Source organism: Phacochoerus africanus, chromosome 9, assembly GCF_016906955.1.
Source record: "Phacochoerus africanus isolate WHEZ1 chromosome 9, ROS_Pafr_v1, whole genome shotgun sequence".
In the NCBI taxonomy this organism is placed as follows: domain Eukaryota; kingdom Metazoa; phylum Chordata; class Mammalia; order Artiodactyla; family Suidae; genus Phacochoerus; species Phacochoerus africanus.
In genome coordinates this window covers 96,158,289-96,177,834 of record NC_062552.1, presented here as the reverse complement: position 1 = coordinate 96,177,834, position 19,546 = coordinate 96,158,289, and the positions used below count along the sequence as shown (strand labels likewise).

Genomic DNA, 19,546 nt, shown 5'->3' with positions numbered 1-19,546 from the left:
TTGGTGTTTTGAGACACCAGACCTCGAGGTTCACCTGGCTATATGTTCTGAAGATTTTCTCCTATAGAAGTTTTAATAGTTTTCGATTTTATATAAGCCCAAGATCCATTTTGAGTTAATTTTGGTATAAGGTGCGAGATTTAGGTTGAGAGTCTGGGGGAGTTGTTTTTATTTTTGTTTTTGTCTATGGATGGCCGATTGCTGTGGCACCATTTGTTGAAAGGACTGTCTTTCTTCCACTGAATTGCTTTTGCCCCTTTGTCAAAAATCAGTTTGCCATGCTTGTTCAGGCCTATTTCTGGGTTCTCTATTCTGCTCCATTGATCTCCATGCCAATACTCCAATAGGATGGTGAAAATACTTGTGTTATATTGGTGAATACCTATCATTGTACATATGTCTATTCCTTTAGAGTGTACAACACCAAGAGTGAACCCTAAGATAAACCGAGGACCCTGGGTGATAATAAGGTGTCAGTGTAGGTACATCCATTGTAATAATGGTACCCACTCTGGTGGAGGATGTTGATAATGGGGGAGACTGCACATGTGTGGGGGCAGGAGGCATATGGAAAAGCTCTCTACCTTCCCCTTAATTTTGCTGTGAACCTAAAGCCACTCTGAAACAGTTAAATCATTTTTTAAAAAAGGAAATAAAATAAACATTTTGAAAATAGGGAGTCATCACACTTGTTCAGGTGATCAAAAGGAAGCATGGATTGAAAATTCATAAAGGGTCATAAAGGGAGCCAAACATTAAAGATTTCTTGGTTTAAAAAAATCAGATAGGAGTTCCCGTCGTGGCGCAGTGGTTAACGAATCCGACTAGGAACCATGAGGTTGCGGGTTCGGTCCCTGGCCTTGCTCAGTGGGTTAACGATCCAGCGTTGCCGTGAGCTGTGGTGTAGGTTGCAGACGCGGCTCGGATCCCGCGTTGCTGTGGCTCTGGCGTAGGCCGGTGGCTACAGCTCCGATTGGACCCCTAGCCTGGGAACCTCCATATGCCGAGGGAGCGGCCCAAGAAATAACAACAACAACAACAACAACAACAACAACAAATCAGATAGAGTCATTCCTCCCACTTTTTCTTTGCACACTTTTGTATATGGAATGAATGGACAATAGGAACCTACTGCAGGGCACAGGGAACTGTACTTAATATTCTGTGACAACCTATATGGGAAAAGAATCTGGAAAAAGGATGGATATGTGCATGTGTATAACTGAATCGCTTTGCCATACTGCAGAAATTATCACAGTCTTGTAAATCAACTATACATCAATTAATTATTTTTCTTTTTTATGGCCACACCTGCGGCATATGGAAGTTCCCAGACTAGGGGTCAAATCAGAGCTGCAGCCGCCAGCCTACACCACAGCCACTCAGGATCCAAGCTGCATCTGCAACCTACACCACAGCTCACAGCAATGCGGGATCCTTAACCCACTGAGTGAGGCCAGGGATTGAACCCAGATCCTCATGAATACTAGTCGGGCTCATGACCGCTGAGACACAACAGGAACTCCTCAATTAAATTTTTTCAAATGAAAAAAACTATTGTTTTCACTACTCTAGTTTCATTGCCTTCTCCTATAAATTTTAGAATAAGCAGCCTGTTGATGCAATAGGACCAGAGAGTAACAATTCTCAGCTTTTATCATAGGAGCTACGTGGCACTTGGAGCTGGAGACAAGTAGTTCAGATATGGCCCCCAGGCCTTTACACCCACAGGTTGAAATTCCTGCCTCCCCCCAGCTTGCCGTGTCACGCCTGGAACTGAACCCATTCTGTCAAGGAACAATGAGCAAACGAACGTATTCTCAGTGGCCTGACAAGCTCTGGACTGTCTTGTCAAGACTTCAAGGGTCCTGCCCCACAGATACTAGGTAGTGGGATCGAGAACTTGCTGGTGGGCCATGCTCACCCCAGGCAGCCTCCTCCCTAGTCTGTCCTTAGAGGCTCTGGCCGTAGGTGCTACTGACCAGGATTTGGAGAAGCCACCTGCCTTCCCTCCCCTGCTTCTCTGGCTTCACCTCCACCTGAAGATAAGCTCTGCAAGAGGAAGCTAAGAACCACTAGAACGTGAGCTCCACGCAGCGAGGGACCTTTTCATTTCACTTGTCACTGGGTCCTCAGTGACCGTAACAAGGCTGGCACTTCGTTAAGCTCTCCACAAATATTTACTGAATGAAAGAATAAAAGAGCCAAGTAGAAAACAACAGTTACCAACCACACTGACTCGTTAGAATCTATGGCTTGAAGGTTTTTCCAGATCACTAAACCCCCTTTCCTCTCCAGCCCTTGGAAATAAGGATATGACAGGGATTCATGCTCTTATTTAACTAACCTCCATGCATAGACTTTCTTTTGGAGACCACAGAATCGGGGCTGAGATGGAGGGAAGGTAGCTGAGTAAATGGAGCCCTCCTGGGGGAGTAATTAATTCTACTGTGGACTGAAGGGAGATAACGGTACATGCGTGAACACCCAAGCACATTCATGCCTACGCCTTCTGCAACTGAGCTCCTCAAAGCTGATAAGCTGATATGCCCGGCTTGGCCAGGGTGGCAACCTGCACACAGAGAGGAAAAGAGCTGCCTCTCATGGGCTCAGAGCTTCTTAGACACAGTTTGTCTCAGCAGGTGCATACAAGAATGATTGCTTCTGCACAGGGAAATCCAGTGTGAGCAGAGGTCATCCCTAGAGGTAATCAGTGCTCTTCTCCACTCAAATCCAGCCCAGGTGGGTAGGTAATCCGAACTTTGCCATCTGATAGCAATGCTGGCAGGTCAACTATGGATCCAGCTTCCCCCTCGGTGATGGGGCAAGAGGAAAAAGAGGTAGCTGGGAAGAGCTAAAGTCATGTGAACACGGGTGATAATCTATGTATAGAATGATCTGAGAGAGCCTGCCTTGCACAGCTCAGCCAGACTGGGGGCCACTGAAGTAAACCTCCTTCCGATGTGCTAAGGCCCCCATGAGGGTGGAGGCTAGAAGCCACATGGTTCCCTTCATCTGGGGGCCTGCTGTCCATCACCCCTGCCCTAAGCGCATCCCTCAGCCCTGACTGAGTGTGCGCCTTGCTCCATCACTTGAATGACAAGGTATCCAAGCTGGCACCAACCTATAGGCCAGGCGCCATGAGGGATTCTAAAAACAGACCCAGAGAGGACCTTGGAGAAATAACTGTGACTCACTCTTTACTTGGAACACACACTATGGAGCAGCCAGGCGGTGGGGGGTGGGGGATAAAAGCAGCCTCTGCAAATTAAAGGTAGGTTGGGTTTTGGAAAGTTCTGCCTCTCTCAAAGACTGGTTTGACAAATATAGAAGACTATGAAGAAAATGTAAGCTGTTTGCTAATATTTTTCTTCTTCTACCTTTTTTTTTTTTTTTTTTGCTTTTTTAGGGCCACATATGAGGCATATGGAGGTTCCCAGGCTAAGGGTCAAATTAGAGATGCAGCTGCCAGCCTACGCCATGGCCACAGCAACGCTGGATCCTTACCCCACTGAGTGAGGCCAGGGGTGGCACCCGAGTCCTCATGGATACTAGTTGGGTTCATTACCACTGAGCCACAGCAGGAACTCCCTTTATTCTTCGTTCATCTTCCTGACACTGCTCATTCCCAGGTCTCTTAGAAGTAGGAAAAGAGCAAACTGCAGAAAACTCTGATGACCCTACATTTTTATTTGCCATTTATCAAAGCATCACCCCGGGAACTCTAAGGTCTTGGGTGCTCAGAAAACGAAAGCTCCTGGAGAGCTGCCAGAAATCATTGTCCAAGTGCTCCTGGCCACAGTTCTCCCATTTAATTGCTCTTCAACCACCCCACCAACACCCCGCTGGAGGCTGAGAACTTCCTTCCCGCACCTCATAAGCAATGAAGCCTGGGACCAGTCCCTGACTTGGTGTTCAGTTATCCTGGAAACTCACCAGATCACCCCCATTCATTAGCATCAAGACCCCCAAAGAGGCACCTTGGGAAAATCTACAAGCCTTGGTGAGCCAAGAAAAGCTGCTAGGGGTAAAATCGCTATCTCTAAACACATTCTGCTTCCTGCCCCCTTTCTTCCAACGACTTCAATGAAAACCAAAAAGTCTTTTCTCTCTGTCTCCACTTCTACAGCCTTCGACTATTTTAACAACAGATTGTCAGAGCTCAAGGGTCTGTGGGGGTCCTTTCTTCTCGTCTGATATTCCTCTGCAGCATCAATAAAACACATGTGGATGCACGTGTGCCTCCTGTCCCTCAAAACACCCACATGCCCCCTCCATCTCTCTCCAAGGGTGAGGACCAGGACCGAAGGAGCAGGAGGGAGCAGTGGCAGGATGGGAGTGGCCCAGATCAATGGATATTTGAAACTCAAACACATGGCCCGGGACCTACCCTGCATGTGTTAATTACCACACATGTGCCCATAAAGGAGTCCCTGAAACACAAGGGGCCCAAAGAACAGAGTGGGGCAAGGACATTCCAAGGGATTAAGTAAATAGTCTGAAGTTCTGACCCTCCTCCCGCCACGGAGCACGTGTGCCTGGGTAAGATAACCAGGCCTCCCTCCCTCCCTCCTTCCCCCACTTCGCCCCTCGGGCCCCGCACCTGTGGACCCAGGGGCGGGAGCAACCCAGACCTCCTTGCTGGCCCAGACAGCTGTGACCTGCTCCCGCTTGGCCTCTCTCCCTCTTCCCTGCTTCCCGCTATCTATCTCCCTGGGCCTCCCCCTTCTCCCTTCCCGCTTGGCCATTCTCCTCCGATCCTTTGGGGGCCTGATTCCTGGCTGGCAACCAGACCCTCCATCGCACAATACGCCTTTTCATTCCTCCCAGGCAGAGAGAACCGATCCCTCCAAGCCCTATCCGTGGAGCGTGTTGAAAAAGGCAAGAGGGTGGGGAAGGCAGGGGCAGGGACCGCTGCTCCCCCACCACCCCCCCCCACCCCACCCCCAGGCCCCCGGCCTCACCTCCTTTCTGGCAGTGCTCCTCGCTCCCAGCCTAGCACCCCTCCTGCAGGTCTCAGGCTGTGAGCGGCCGCCCTAGGGAGATGCCTTCTCTGAGACCCCACATGTGGGCACCAGCTCAGACAAGGGGCCTTTTGTCCACCCACCTGCTGCCCTCCGGAGCACATTCCATTCTTAAGTGGCAGCTGAAAGAGGGACCTCGGCGGGGCCGACACAGGATATTACGAACAACCTCTCGCACCCTGTCCCCATTCAAACCCCAGCTTCCTGGGCAGGTGTGGCTTCAGGTGGCCTTTCCTACAGGTGGCCCAAACCTGCTTTTCATGGCACTGCCCACGGGAGACAAAGAGAAAGAGATTCAGCACCTATGCAGATCCCCCGAAGTAGAAGGAAGAAAGGCCACGGGGCAAAAATGAAGGGTCCGAGGGCCAGTGGGCCCTAGCATCTCCCCCACCCTCTCCCACCCTCCCCCACCCCTCTGGGCCTTTGCACCAAAAAGGAAGCTTCTGCAGAACCATCTGGGAAGAGATGCACCAAGGGAAGGGAGCAGCGAGCTGGGGACTGCTGGCAACTTATTCCCTGTGACCAGGCTTCAGACTACTCCCCTGCTCCCCACATCGTCCCTGGAGGAGTCAGTCCCCCACCCCCGCCCTCTTCCAACTGGATCAGCAAGAGCCCACCCTGACCGCAGGTCCGGTTCTCACTGTTAGGGTCCAAAGCCACAACAACCTGGAAAGTACAGCCGGCAAGTACTTCTCTATGCAGCATAAGAACCCAAATCCTTGGGCTGGCCTTTCTCGGTGCTTCACTCAACATCACAAACTCAGTTCCCTTTGATGGGGAAAGTCTGGGTGGTCCGTTTTGCATGATTGCTCTTTTTTTTTCCTACCCCCAGACCTCATGCCCAGGAATAAGGGCAATGCTCCTGACGACTTAAGTTGCGACAAGCAAAGCTGAAGGCAGCTCGCTTTTCCGATCCCAGTAAATTAGAGGCAGACACATGGCACTCACAGTGTGGATGATTTCAGGTCCTTGCAGAAAGAAGCATTCCTCTCCTCTCCGGCCTTCCCACCAACACTCACGGCTGTCTCCTCCTGTGCTGGGAAGGGCCTGGAAAGGCACTTGCTCCCTTCTTTTTACCCACTTACTCGGTCCTGCTAGCAGGAAAGGGAGCAGCCCTTTAGGTCCCTTACTCCACGGTTTCTAGTTGGCAGTGGTATCAACCAAGCTCCACTTCCACATCTTCTTGGAGCACCTGCCTGCAGGGAGAGCAGGTTCTCCAGACTCTCAGCTCCTGCATCAGGCAGGGTGACTTGGCCTCTTCCGGTTCCCACAGAATAAGGACCTGGGGCAAGGTCCAAGGCCTCGTCTTGGTCTCCCCGTGACCACAGGCGTAGGACAAGCCCGTGTGCCTCACACTGATCCTCGCAGATCCAGCTCTCCACATGGACTCTTATGAGTAGGAAGTTCCCAAAACCCAGATTCAGGTGGGAAGCCTCAAACACAGCCAAGGTCTCTTGTCTGGGTTTTACCCAAGAGCCAAGAAAGGGGATTCTGGAGTGCTTGCCCATAAAATAAAATTGACACCTGTTTCCCATGCAACTATCAGCTCTCTATGTGTCTGCTGTCCTGGAGGTAAGAAGCAGTGAATCTTAGTGTCTCCCACACTGGAGAGCATGGTCAGCATACCCCAGGGACCCATTCCTCAGGGTGGCTGGGCCACTAAACAGCATTCAGACAAATGCCCCAGTGGGGGCCAGCTGGGTAATCTGCAGGGCCCAGAGCAAAATGAGAACATAAAGGCTCCTGTTCAAAAAGCAGGGGAAAAGTGCTATGGAAGACACTCAAATATAAAGTCTTGTCCTCTCTTCCACAGCCTATGTCTTGACTTGTCATGGTGTTTTTTACTTGGCCATTTAACATGCTAGGCGATGAAAAATGAAAACTTGAAGCGTACTATGGAAGCCCCGTAGCCTGCATCACAAAAGTTATCTGCCAGGGAGGCCTCAGCAGGTACTCATAGTACACCTGTCTCTTTGGCTCACACACGTGCTGCACTGCATTGTCCTGGACTGTGCTTACAAAACCCAAGTTCAATGGCAAAATAATTAAGAATTTCGAGGCAACAGCTGCACAGGTTGCCAAGCCCATGAACCATCCCAGTCTTAGTGAAGGGGATCTGGATGTGCTAGAACCACTATCAAGGGGAATCGGTGAGGGGAAACATACTTAGATGGGTTTCCAAAATAAAAGAATCAGGGCAGACCTACTTTTGTTGTTGTCCTTTTCTGTTTAATGCTGGCTCTCCTGGTAACTGATTGACAGCTTTCCAGGAACCAAGCGTCTCAGGGTCCCTGCCAGCTCTGTGCACTGCACTTGCTCATCCCTCTCCGAAATTCTGGGAGCTTGGTCCCTGCCACCCTGTGCACCTTACTTGCCGCCTGGGCTTCTGGGAGGAAACACAAACTAAGAAGGGGGATATTCTGCAGGGCACTTTTTAGCTCTAACCCCAGGGTCCTTCGATCTTGTCTAAGAATGCCTGCTTGGACTGGCTTTAGAGGCGAACATTTAGATAAAGCGTGAAACTCCACTCACCTTTCCTTCCTGAGTTACCCTGGCTCACGGGCTTATCGGTGACCGAACCTTGGGTGAGAGGAGAAACAAAAACACAGACGTTCAGAATGCATCGCGGTTGGTTTCTTTCAAAGAGTTGGTAAAGCCTGATGTTACGAGCATATGGTTATGTATATACACATATTGTATACACAGCTAGGAACATTATATACAAAGCGAATGCGTACATACATGTGAGTGGGGTTTGTTTAACATCAATGTCACTGATATCACAGCACTGTTGAGATGAACCATGATTTCCAGGCACCCTGGCAAGAGTTTTTGACCAGATTTTTACAAAATTCCACATCCACATAACTCTTTTGTTGAACATTCCAGGGACGGCCCTTCGCCTCCGCTGCCCACCACCTCCATGCTCTGAGCCATAGCCAGCCAGCAGGGCCAAATGAAAAGAAAACCCCTCTCTCTGCAGATGCATTGATTGACATCCCTTGCTGGTTAGGGCAGGAAATCGGCGATTTTCCATCTGCATTAAGTAGAAAATTGTTGGCCCAATTGTACTGAATGGGCCGCAACAGTCTGAGGCATGGAAACAATTTTCTAGACGCAGCATGTTCCTCAAAGGAGGGGGTGGGGGGCTTAGCCAGACGTGCTGCCCGGCGTGTGCTAGGAAGCCACGCGCCCCATCGGCCGGGCCTGATCCGCCGCACCTGCCTTCTCCATGAAGCCCAACCCCGACCCGCGCAGGGCACCGCCAGCACCCACGCAGGAGGGCACATGCGGAGATCCCCAGGACAAAAGAGAAGAGATCCATCCCGATCCACAGCCTGCCCCTTCTCCATAGACTAGCTTTGCGAGAATTCAATTATATTACCCAGCCTGACTTGTTTCTAGCACAGTTGTTTGCTTTAGATGAAACTTTCCAGGTCATGTGCAAAGAGGGCTCATTCCGGCCCCTCCCCACCCCAACCCCAATTAAGGTTTCCAGTTTCCATGTAAACCACAAATAAAGTAAACTTTCCTTTTTGGCCTGCAAATTTTGGTTTCCTAATGTGGATCCTTACCACCCTTTCCACTTGCTTTCCCCCTTATATAGCAGGGCCGGTCAAAAAATGAATACATTCAGTGAGAAAAGAAGAAAAAAAAATGTTAGGATAGCTGGACTACTAGCCTTTGGAATTTCCCATAGGTTTAAGAACAATGTTTTATACTTTGCTTGCGCTTAAAAATTAAAAATAAGTAAAAAGTAAAATAAGTAAATAAAATCTCATATAGACAGATTACAGAGAAATATGAAGCAGCTGGTGGGTGGGATAGGCTTTTTTTTTTTTTTTTCCCAAAGTGGGCTGAGCTGCACAGTGAATTAAAGGGGAGACTCCCCAGTGCCTTTTACCAGCTGAATGGAAAGGGGAAGCTTGGGGCTTGTGAAAATCCTTAATGAACAATCTAATGAACGGAATCCAAGAGCAAAATTTCTCTATGCCTGTAACAACGGAAGTAGGAATGACTTCATTTTTGCTCTGGACTCACCCAGAGGGTCACTGTGAAGCAGTAGTTCCCTAACTTGTCTCATCATCAGAACCACACGAGAAGCTCCATAAACATGTAGACATCTAGTCTCTCTCCAGACCTTCTGGATCAGAATATTTAAGGAGAAGCCTCGGTGCCTGGGTTCTTTTTAACCCCCCAGGCACTGCTGATGACGGCCAGATCTGAGGGCCTGGGTTCTTTTTAACCCCCCAGGCACTGCTGATGACGGCCAGATCTGAGGGCCACTGTTGTGAACGTTCTCCATCACCCTACAGTACGTTGCTCAGGGGTGGCAAACACGTGGCGACCGAGGCGACCACCCTCCTCTCCTGCACCCACAAAAGACATCGCTAATTGACCGTCACAGCCTTTGATGTTGAGCTCCTCCGAGGTCTCGAAATCCATCTCAGTAAAATGCTCCCAGGGCTACCAGCCACCAGAGCACACAAGCTAAAAATGTCTATGCCATGCTCTAAGTTATAGCTGACGCTTGAGAAAAGAGCATTGAACCAGAAACCTAAACACAAAATAAAGAAACAGGAGTTCCCGTTGTGGCTCAGTGGTTAATGAACCCAACCAGCATCCATGAGGATGGGGGTTCCATTCCTGGCCTCGCTCAGTGGGTTAAGGATCCGGTGTTGCCGTGAGTTGGGGTGTAGGTCACAGACACTGCTCAGATCCTGCATCACTGTGGCTGTGGTGTAGGCCGGCGGCTACAGCTCCAATTAGACCCCTAGCCTGGGAACCTCCAAGTGCTGCGGGTGTGGCCCTAAAATGACAAAAAGACGAAAGAAGGAAAGAAGGAAGGAAGGAAGGAAGGAAGGAAGGAAGGAAAAAGAAAGAAAGAAAGAGAGAAAGAGAGGGAGAGAGAGAGAGGGAGGGAGGGAGGAAGAAAGAAAAAGAAAGAAAGAAATGCACATGGGCATATATTGACCCTATCAACCGACAACAGAGCAAATATGTTTGGGTGGTATCCTACCTGACCCAGAAGAGGGCTCATAATTGCCACCCATCTTTCAAAGGTTCCCCCCAGCAAGATACAGAAGACCAGCCAATGGGTCTCATTCCAACCCTTTTCTTTCTTCCTGCCCTTCCCGACAGTACCTGAACATACAGGAGTTTTATTCTGCACAGAAGAGCCGCTGATGGGCTTCCCATCCGGGGTGACACACCAGCAGTACCCCGTGTATGTGTGGCACTGCACCTGTTCAGGGAAGTGGTAAGGGGAAAAGAACCGTAAGACTTGGGTCATCGTCTCAACCGTCACCTCCCACCCCTTTCAAGGCATCCCCAGCATGGCAGAGAGGTCCCTCCACCCCCCGCCCCTGCAGCCCTCCCCGAGTGTCCCAACATTGACTGTGTTTTCTGTGAGACTCCTGGGCACAACCACAGCAATGTCGCTACTGTTTCCTCATGATGTTCAGTGCTTAACCTCTTCTGCCTTACTTGGATACATCCAGGTGTATCCCCCTCACCTGTAAAAAAAAAATTCTGATTGGTGAATTAATTTGGGAAGTACAAGGGGGGATGTCAGCACTGCAGGTTGGCGGGACCCTTCTTTACAAGTAGAGATAAATGGCAGGTCTCTAGAATATAGCTTTTCCTGGCATCCACTCCCACGGCAGCCTGCCTCTTCATCACGTGGCTCTTCTGAGAGAAGGGCACATGTGAAAGGGCTCAGGGGAGAACACGGTCCCTGTGCCCAAAGGTTCTAGTTCTCAATGCCCTGCAGCACCCCTGTGCGAGCTCCCCTAAGCTTCTGTGCCCCAGCTTCCCACTGCCTGGGAATAGTAAATAAAAATGAGGCTTTTGGCTTCATCCCAGGGAATTCTTCTTTCTTTTTCAAAAACGATATCACTCTGTCCACCTGTTCCCCCCTCCCCCCACCATCCTCTCCACACACCTTCTACCTGGAGCTCCTAAACACAAATCATCACGCCTCTGCTTAAAACTTCAGTGACTTGCCAATGGACTCAGGATGAGGAGGATGCTGATTTGCACAAGCTTGGGAGCCCTGTGATCTGCCCCCTCCCTATTCCTGCAGCTTCATTTTTGCCTCCAGTCTCCACACACACACACACCCTCCATCCCAGCCATAAGGAACGCTTTGAGGATCACAGACACATCCTGGTGTTTCACGATTCTGAGCCTTTGTTTGCTCCAACCAGTCACTCTGCCAAGAATACTATCCTCAACCCATCCCCACCCCCTCCCAACCCCCCGTATGTCCACCCCCCTCACCAGACACCTTATCCCTAAAGTGGTCCCAGCCTCCCCACCTCCTCTCTCTCCTTCCTCTGACCCTCCATACACCCTGGTTCCCCAAATTCAGAGCCCCTATTACAGTGAGCTTAACTGCTGATTTGTCTAGTCTATCTCCCCCATTAGACTGTGACCCCCCCAAGGCAAGGCACTACATATTGGTTATTTCTATATTCCAAGCATCTGGCACAAGGCCTGACATTTTTTGTAGGCATTTGATGAGTTGAATACATGTGTGAATTATCCTATTTCCTGAATTCTTGGTCTCCATCCATTATAAAAATGTAATATCAATTTAAATGGCCCCATCACATTAAATGTAGGCCTCAAGAATTACAAGACGTGTGCCAACTGCACAGGCATTAAAGCGTGGGGAGAAGGTGGCTCTTGGGATCAAGGACATGTTGGAATGGAGGAGAGACAGTAAGAGCATACCAATCGAAGGGCGAGGGACACAAGGGGTACAGAGGCGAAGGAGCCATCTGACAGCCTGGGTAAAATCCAGAAGTTATCGATAGGGCCGAAAAGCTCTTGTGTGGGTATCAAACACTGTAATTCTCTCCAAGACTAGTTTCACTAGAGACCTGCCCACAGAAAGCAGGATAAGAAGAAAATGGAGGGCATCTTGTTCCTACCAGCGGGATGACTGTGTAAAGATGAGCCACCCACCTCTCCCGTCCATGCAGGGAAATTCTATCCAATGCCGCTACCCCAGGGCCATGTTTCCTTCCCACGTCACTGCATGGAGACAACCCATAAACCACACAGGTACGGCGCTTCCCCAGATGCTCACCCAAGAGCAATGTCCCTAGGTGGGTTAAGTGCTACCTCCTGAGATAGCCTAATAGTGAGATGGAAAGAAACCTAGACAGACCTGGGTTTGAATCCTGATTCAAAGCTCATCTATAAGCTGGGGATTCAAAGCCCAGCTATAAGCTGGGAATAACAGTGCCAAACCTGGAGGGCAATGGCAAGGAAAATAGCGTGACTCCAGAGCCTGGACCCGGGGTGGTGGCCGGATACAGGGTGGCTGTGGCAATGCCTGTGCGTGGCTGTGTCAGAAACACCTGGCCAGCCAGCCTTCTCGCCAGCCAGAGCTCCCCCGGGGACCTCCAGAGGCTTGGATTGAAGCACTGCTGGAAACTTGGAGCACACCCCTTCCGATCCTGTCCGGCCTGCAGGGAATGGCTCTGAGAAATGATTCCTTGCCAGGGGCAGCATTTTAATGGGGCCTGGCTGGCTGCTTCTTCCTCCCTGGCCAATAATCACCTCTAGGGAAGCCTGTCCCCAGGGACCACCGGCCACGCTGACTCACTCCCAGGCCCCTTGGCTCCTGTGGCCAAGGCCAGTCTCCCTTTCAGTGAGGATGGTACCAGCCAGGTCCAGGTCCAGCCCCCAAGACAGCATCTTTGGTGCAGGGCTACAGGCAAAGGCTGCATGGAGTGCCTCCTCCTCCTGGGCATGCAGAGTCCCAGCCAGGCTGCTGAGGACAGAACCATAGGCATGAGGGAGAGACTGAGGCCAAAGCTTTGTTTCAGGGGATAGAATCTGACCTTGGGGCTCAGGGGGTCCCAGGGGCCACAAGCTCACTGAGAGCCCATTGTGTCCATATGGGCACACAGAGGCTGCCTCCCGGCCCCCAGCCAGGCCCACAGGCCCAAACACAGCACCTTTCTCCCCCGGGGGCCTTGGCATTTTCCTCAGACCAGGCTCCAAGGAACAGACTCCAGATGACAAAATCCTCAGGCTGAAAGCTGCTTCCAAATCCTGCAGAGTTTTATAACCAGAATCAAATGAGGGATTCTTGCCATGTTCCTCTGAGGCTTGGAGCACATGGTTATGGGCACACCTGCCACAGGTGTGCTGCGGGGGAGGGGACAGGGGTGCACAAAAGAAGACCCAGAGGACCAAGCAGGGTCTCAGCCTGCAGGAAGTGCCCAGCCAGCTCACTTCTCTTTGCTGAAAGGGTCCTCCGTGAACCGACCCTTGGTTCTCAATTGAGAGGGGGTTTCAAACTCGTCTTGAAGAGTTTGCAAGGTGCCTTCTTGGTGAAAAAGAAGTTATGTGGAGACAGAAAGCAATGGTCATGGAGTCAGACTGAAGCCTGCCTTCCTTAACTAACCAGTTCCACGACTTCGTGTTAAGGGAACCATGGAACTTTCCAACCCTCTGCAGGCTTGCAAAGATTCATAATCCAACCAAGCTTCAGACTGTCATGTCTATTTTAAAAAGGGAGATAATAATACCTACCTCACTCAGTTGCTGGGAGGATTAAGCTAGATAATATAAATAAAGCTCTTAGCTCACATGGTGAATCCCCAGTGAAACTTAGCTATTTATTTTTATTATCATTATGTTATTTTTTAGCCAACTATCTGTACACAGCCAGAGTCTCTGATGGAAACTAAAGAACATTCTATTCTGACCAGTCCCAGGGGTAGGGGTGCTCTGAAATCAGCAAAAAGTGTGAAAAAGTTTGAGTACAGGAGGGGAAGTTTGTTTTCATAAAGAAACGGCTCTATTACTGTCAGAGGAGAAAAGGCTTCTTGCTGAAAAGCGATCAGGCTGTAAATTCTATAGAATTGGTGGTTTATATCTACTTGATCAAGAGGTAGAATCTACCTAGTTTTGCCTCCTCCCTGACAAAGTACTTATTCTTTTAAATTAATAAGTAATCCCCTTTGTTCTACCTCCTCCACACACACACCCGCCTCAAATTAATCAACTCTCGGACTTAATTTATGGGAGAAGCATGGGCCAAGAGGAACTGACAAGATAATTGGCCACTTCTAGTATCTAGCATCTAGTGCAATTTTCCAACCTCAGGGTTGTTCGAGCCACAAAGGTACAGATACAGACCGTGGCGTTTGTTCCTATCCCACTCCGGGACATCCTGGGAAGGCTGAAATGTCAACTGATGGGTCTTTCTTATGACAAAAAGTGTTTATACATCACCCTACATGAGGGTACTCTCTGCTTATGCTGGAACTAGACTGTGGAATATAACTGGTACTCCTAGAAGGTGCTTTAAAACAGTGTGTTCTCAGGTAGGTAAATTTCATCACTGACTCATATACTTAAATATTTTTGGCAAGAATCTTTTTGTATAAACAGCCCAGTAGTGTACTTCAGGTCAACCTCTGTCCAAATTCAGACAAATCTGAAATTATTTTAAGGCCATTACATTAGCCCAACTTGTGGACAACCTGGAAGAATGTGGGAGGCTACGCCCCCAGCAAGTCCAGTTGAGTGACTGATGAGCAGAGAAGACCGGAGCAAACATCCGCTCACAGGGTAAAGCCAACGGAGGACTGAATGGGAGGGCAGCATGAGGCAGCACAAGAGAATTCTGTCTTGAAACAAAGAACACGTAGGTGGCGTGCTCCAGGTGGAAAGCACTGCCTTCCGCCTTTACAAGGACTTTTCTTTCTTTTCAGTAAATTGTAGTTGATTTACAACGTTGTGCTGATACAATAACTTCTCCATCACCCCCATGACTGATGGGTTATCTCATTTGGGCCTCAACTCAACCCAGTGAGGCTTTTATAGGAGAGGTATGGGGAACTGGAGAAAAGTTTAGAAATTACCATCTAACCCAAACATTGTACAAATGAGGAAGCCAAGGCTCCAAGACAAGAGAGGCAGCATGATGGATGACCAGTCCCTAGTTCTGGCAGATGGGGGAGCCCCCCAGGCTTGGAAGGGAGATTGAGAAAGGCATGGGTCCCAGTGCTGGTGTCTTAGGGAAATGACTGGGTGTCTGTGTCTTGGAATTCTCTGGCCGATGGAACTCTTTTGGGGGAGAGGAGAAGGGATAAATACTCAAATCAAGACTCTTTCACTCCTTGAGTGAGAGGCTATTTTTGGAGTAGTTTGGACAATAGCATGGGGACCTTTGCCATGCCCCTCTGCTGGCCTGCTTTCCTCTGGCTGTTCTTGCAGGGCTTCTCTGACAGGGGTTGGACCTCACATGCCCAAGTGGCTTCTCTGTTGTTAGAATTTTGCTGCCTTTCCTCCCAAGGGCCCCCTACTTCCCTAGGAGACCAGTCTCCCCTGCATGTGCCCACTTTCTTTCTCCTGGAACATGAAGTTGCTATTCCCCCACCTTTATATCTGTCACTTTGATACAGTGATGAATACAGTCAGTGCCTATGGGTGTGACTAGGAATGACTGGGGATGAAGGGGCTCTCTAGCCAAGTAACTGTGGAAAAATTGGGTCTAATAAAATTAAAAGATTTCTCGACTGCAGGACTTCTAAGAGCCTTAAATCAGCTCTAAGAGGAAGATATCATTTGCAGCAATTCCTCAACTCATTTAACTGTGGGACCATCCCTTAACTTTGTATGGTTGAAACCAAATCCCCTTAAAACTGTGTTTCCCTGCTGAGTTTATGAATAACATCTCCATCTAAAACGTTATTCCCTGTCTTGTCCCACCCCACTGCCCCCCTCAGGATTGAGGAGTATCAAAGAAATTGAAGGACTGAAACTGAGCAGGACCTGTGGGGCCCTTCTGGGTACCAAAGCCTATTTCTTCTTTTATACATTAAACTTTGTATAAAACTACACTAAACTAAAGGCTTTAGTCTCCTAGGACTTCCCTGAAGTCCAAAGAGCAGACTCAAGCAGTTACTAATTAGGGAAGTAAGGGAGTACAGAAACAAATGAAAAGCAGTCAAGCAGGAAAAGTAATGATAGCTTAAACAATAGTTCAATGATTGTAAAATAGAGTCCCAGTTTCTCCTCAAGGGATATACATAATAATCTGATGCAAATCCTTGAGTTGTCCTGTGGAAACTAAGAACACCCCTGCCCAAGTGGAGGATGGTGATTACAAGCTGAACACAAGCATATGGACCCCAGATTGGTTGGAACCAGAAGGTTGATGATTCAGATTCTTAAAATATCACCCTGTTACTTCACCACTGACTGATTAGAAGAAAGTCCACAAGCTACAATGCCTATCCCAAATGTTACCTTTAAAAACCCTTCCCTGCATGTCATCAGGGAGTTCAGGTCCTTTGAGCATGAGCTGCCCATTCTCCTTGCTTGGCACCCTTCAATAAATGCTATACTTTCCTTCACCACCACCTGGCATCAGTAGATTGACCTTGCTGTGCTGTCTGTGAGTAGACTAAAGTTTGATTCAGTAACACAGGGAGCATCCAGGGTAGTACTAGTGTTCTCTGAAACATGCTATTTTTTTAAAAAGGCATATTATGAAGGGCAGAGCCTTGTTAGATTTCTCTGCTTTTCCCAGTCATACTTTCTTACTATCCAGGTATCAGGCTTTCATTTGGTTTACTCTTCTTGAAACAATTACCTCCTTTTCTCATGCTTTCTCATGCTCTATTAAGAAATCCAGCTTGAACTGCCTCAGACCTTCATTGACAACTAGGATCCCCCTAACACGCATGGCACCTTCTATCCTGTGGCTTCATCCTCACCACCCCACCACCATTTTTCTTGTACTTCTTTTGTAAAATCGAAAATGTGAACCATATGCATGGGGACAGGCTTGATTCACCATGCTTAGAAGCCACTACCAAACTTGTAATGAAATGACTACTATCATGTACAGGAATATTTCCTAGTGGGAAAAAGTTGAACTAAAAGCAGAAGGCTATTTCTCTAAATCTCCTTGGCAATGGGAGTATGAACCTTTCTTTTTTCTTTATAATCAGCCAGCTGCTCCAAGTCAGTTAACAGGCTCTTTGGACTAAGGTAATGCCCAGTGACAGTTAAGCATCTTGCTGTTGGTCCACCTGATAACTTTGTTTCAGGGCAGTATTTTCAGCTGTACCATTTTCCTTTTGTCTGCATTCCCCAGAGGACCTCCAAGAAGTGTTCTTCCATGGGTTCCATGTGTCCTGGCTGGGTGACTGAGTCTCCACACCACCTGAGGTGGCCACCAGATCTTCCTGGAAGCTCCCTCTCCATCAGAAGCTGTAGGAGAACATTGCTTACTGGAGGCATGATTAGATTCACCTGGACAGCTTACTAAAACAGACTGCTGGGCCTCACCCACAGAGTTTCTGGATTCATGAGGTCTGGGGTCAGCTGTAGAATATGCATTTCTAACAAGTTCCCCTGTGGACCAGGGACCATACTCTAAGAACCACTGTTGTTTGTTTTGTTTTTTGACAATTTTACAAATTTTTAAAAATTATAGTTGATTTACAATGTTCTGTTCATTTCTGCTATACAGCAAAGTCACCTAGTTTTACACATATATATGTATATATACATATATATACACATTCTTTTTTCTTGTATTATCTTCTATCACATTCTATCACAAGTGACTGTATATAGTTTCCTGTACTATACAGCAGACCTCATTGCTTATCTATTCTAAATGTAATAGTTTACATCTATTGCATCTACTAACTCCAAACTCCCAGTCCATCTCACTCCTCCCTCCCCCCTTTGGCAACCACAAGTCTCCAAGAACCACTGATTTAAAGGTCGCTTCATCACTCCATCCTCTCAGGCATGTATCACTGAAATACAAGTACTCTTCAAGGTGGAAATTTGGGAGCAAGGGGCTTTGGGACAATACTTCTTTCCAAAGTTTTTCTGTTCCAGTTGTTCTGATGACATGTGGTCTTTTAATTCACGGATCTAGTGATTGTAGCATTAAATCTTCTGGATGATTTCACACATGGAAGAACATTTGATTGCAGTGGGAAGAGCGGGGGAGAAGAGAGGGATGGTGTAATCCTTTTGGTCTGGCTCACATGAGCTGTTTTTCCTTCAGTTTAGAAGAGGTTATCCCGCAAATGTTCCCCCTCCTCTTTAGTCAGGTTTGGCTGAGACGCAACAGGATGCAGGAGGGAAAACACGGCTTTGGCATCCAAATGACCTGGGTTTAAATACTGCCTCTGCTACTAGCTATGTGACTTTGGTAACATCCTTTAACTTCTCTGAGCCTATTTATGAAATAAGGCTAATGATGCGTACCTTGAAGGTTACTGAGAAGACAAAATGAGACAAGATACATAAAGCGTCTAAAACAGAGTATGGGCATAGAGTATGCACTCAGCACAGGCTGCTTTCATCCTTTTCCTCTTCCCTTTTGCAGGGATGTAGGTTGTAGCTTCAGAGCACTGCTATTCCTGTTGGCCATAGATATCATCTCCTGCTCTGTGCCAAGCCTAGGGAGGACTGTCTCCTGGGGGAGGAGGGATTTTCCTTTTACAGCATTTACTTCATCCTCCAGAATTTAATGGAGACAATCCAAGGAAGGAAGAAAACCCCTCAATTTCAAATCCTCCCAAGTGTGGATGTCCTTACTATGTTTTAACGAGTTGATTGTGACATGGCTGCCGATGTGATAGCAGCAGTAGTGTTTTGAGAACGAGAGAGCATCCCATTCTTCTGCAAGCTGGTTATGACCACATCTGAAATATCGTGTCCAGTCTAGAGAAGGACCTTGGCAGACTGAATTCAGAGGAAAGACGCCAGGAGGAAAGCAAGACATAAATCTCTATGGTACGGGAATGAGTGACAGAACAAGATTTTTGCCAGGGCAACAAGAAATATTTGTTGGCTATAAGAAAGGATTTCACAAGGACATAATGGTGTCTGTTTTAAGATCTTTCTGTGGAAACCAGGATTTCTGTGGATTCTGTTAAGTCCCATAAGCTAGGATGGAGGTCATCTGTTGGAAATGACAATCTCAAGTCAATGTAGAGAGGGATTTTCCAACTAAATTGTTCCCCAAATACACTACACTGTCATTGGTGGTAACAAGCTTCCCATCTGTGGTGGCAATCAAGCAGAAGATAGATAACAGCTTGGTAAGTGGTTGTAAGTGGATCCTGAGCCCTGGGCAGGGAGAGGGAGGAGAAAATGAACCAGATACCTATGCCTCTGGGGCCTTCTCTGACCACCCCCCACCAATTCTGTGATTCTACAACTGTGACCTAAGTTGTACTTTCACTGCTTAGGTGTAGGGTGGGAATTTATAAACTAGTACCTGTCGAGGTCAGGATCACTTTTCCAAATATGTGATGAAGGACATGTTTTGTGTTTTCCAAAAAGTGAGAACACCATCCCCCAACACACACACGAATGTATTTTAAAAACCTGAGGGTTAGGGCTTCAGGGACACAAAGAACTGTACTTTCTTAATTCCTGCCCCCCTTTTCAGTGCCTAGAATGGCCCAGGTTTTGTAAAAACCAAATGAGACACCTCCAATTCTTTCAATGCTATT

At 48.1% G+C, this 19,546-nt stretch overlaps 1 protein-coding gene across 4 annotated transcripts in view; it reads right to left on the bottom strand.

Annotated features, from left to right (window-relative positions):
• The window catches only part of SMOC1 (SPARC related modular calcium binding 1), a 145,815-nt gene that overhangs the window by 46,598 nt on the left and 79,671 nt on the right, over window positions 1-19,546 (bottom strand). For all 4 annotated transcript variants that reach the window (XM_047795013.1, XM_047795011.1, XM_047795012.1 and 1 more), the window contains exons 4-5: window positions 10,170-10,269; window positions 7,557-7,604 (exon numbers count right to left, since the gene is read on the bottom strand). In XM_047795013.1, the coding sequence (XP_047650969.1) occupies window positions 7,557-7,604; window positions 10,170-10,269 (148 nt within the window). The remainder of the gene's footprint in view (window positions 1-7,556; window positions 7,605-10,169; window positions 10,270-19,546) is intronic.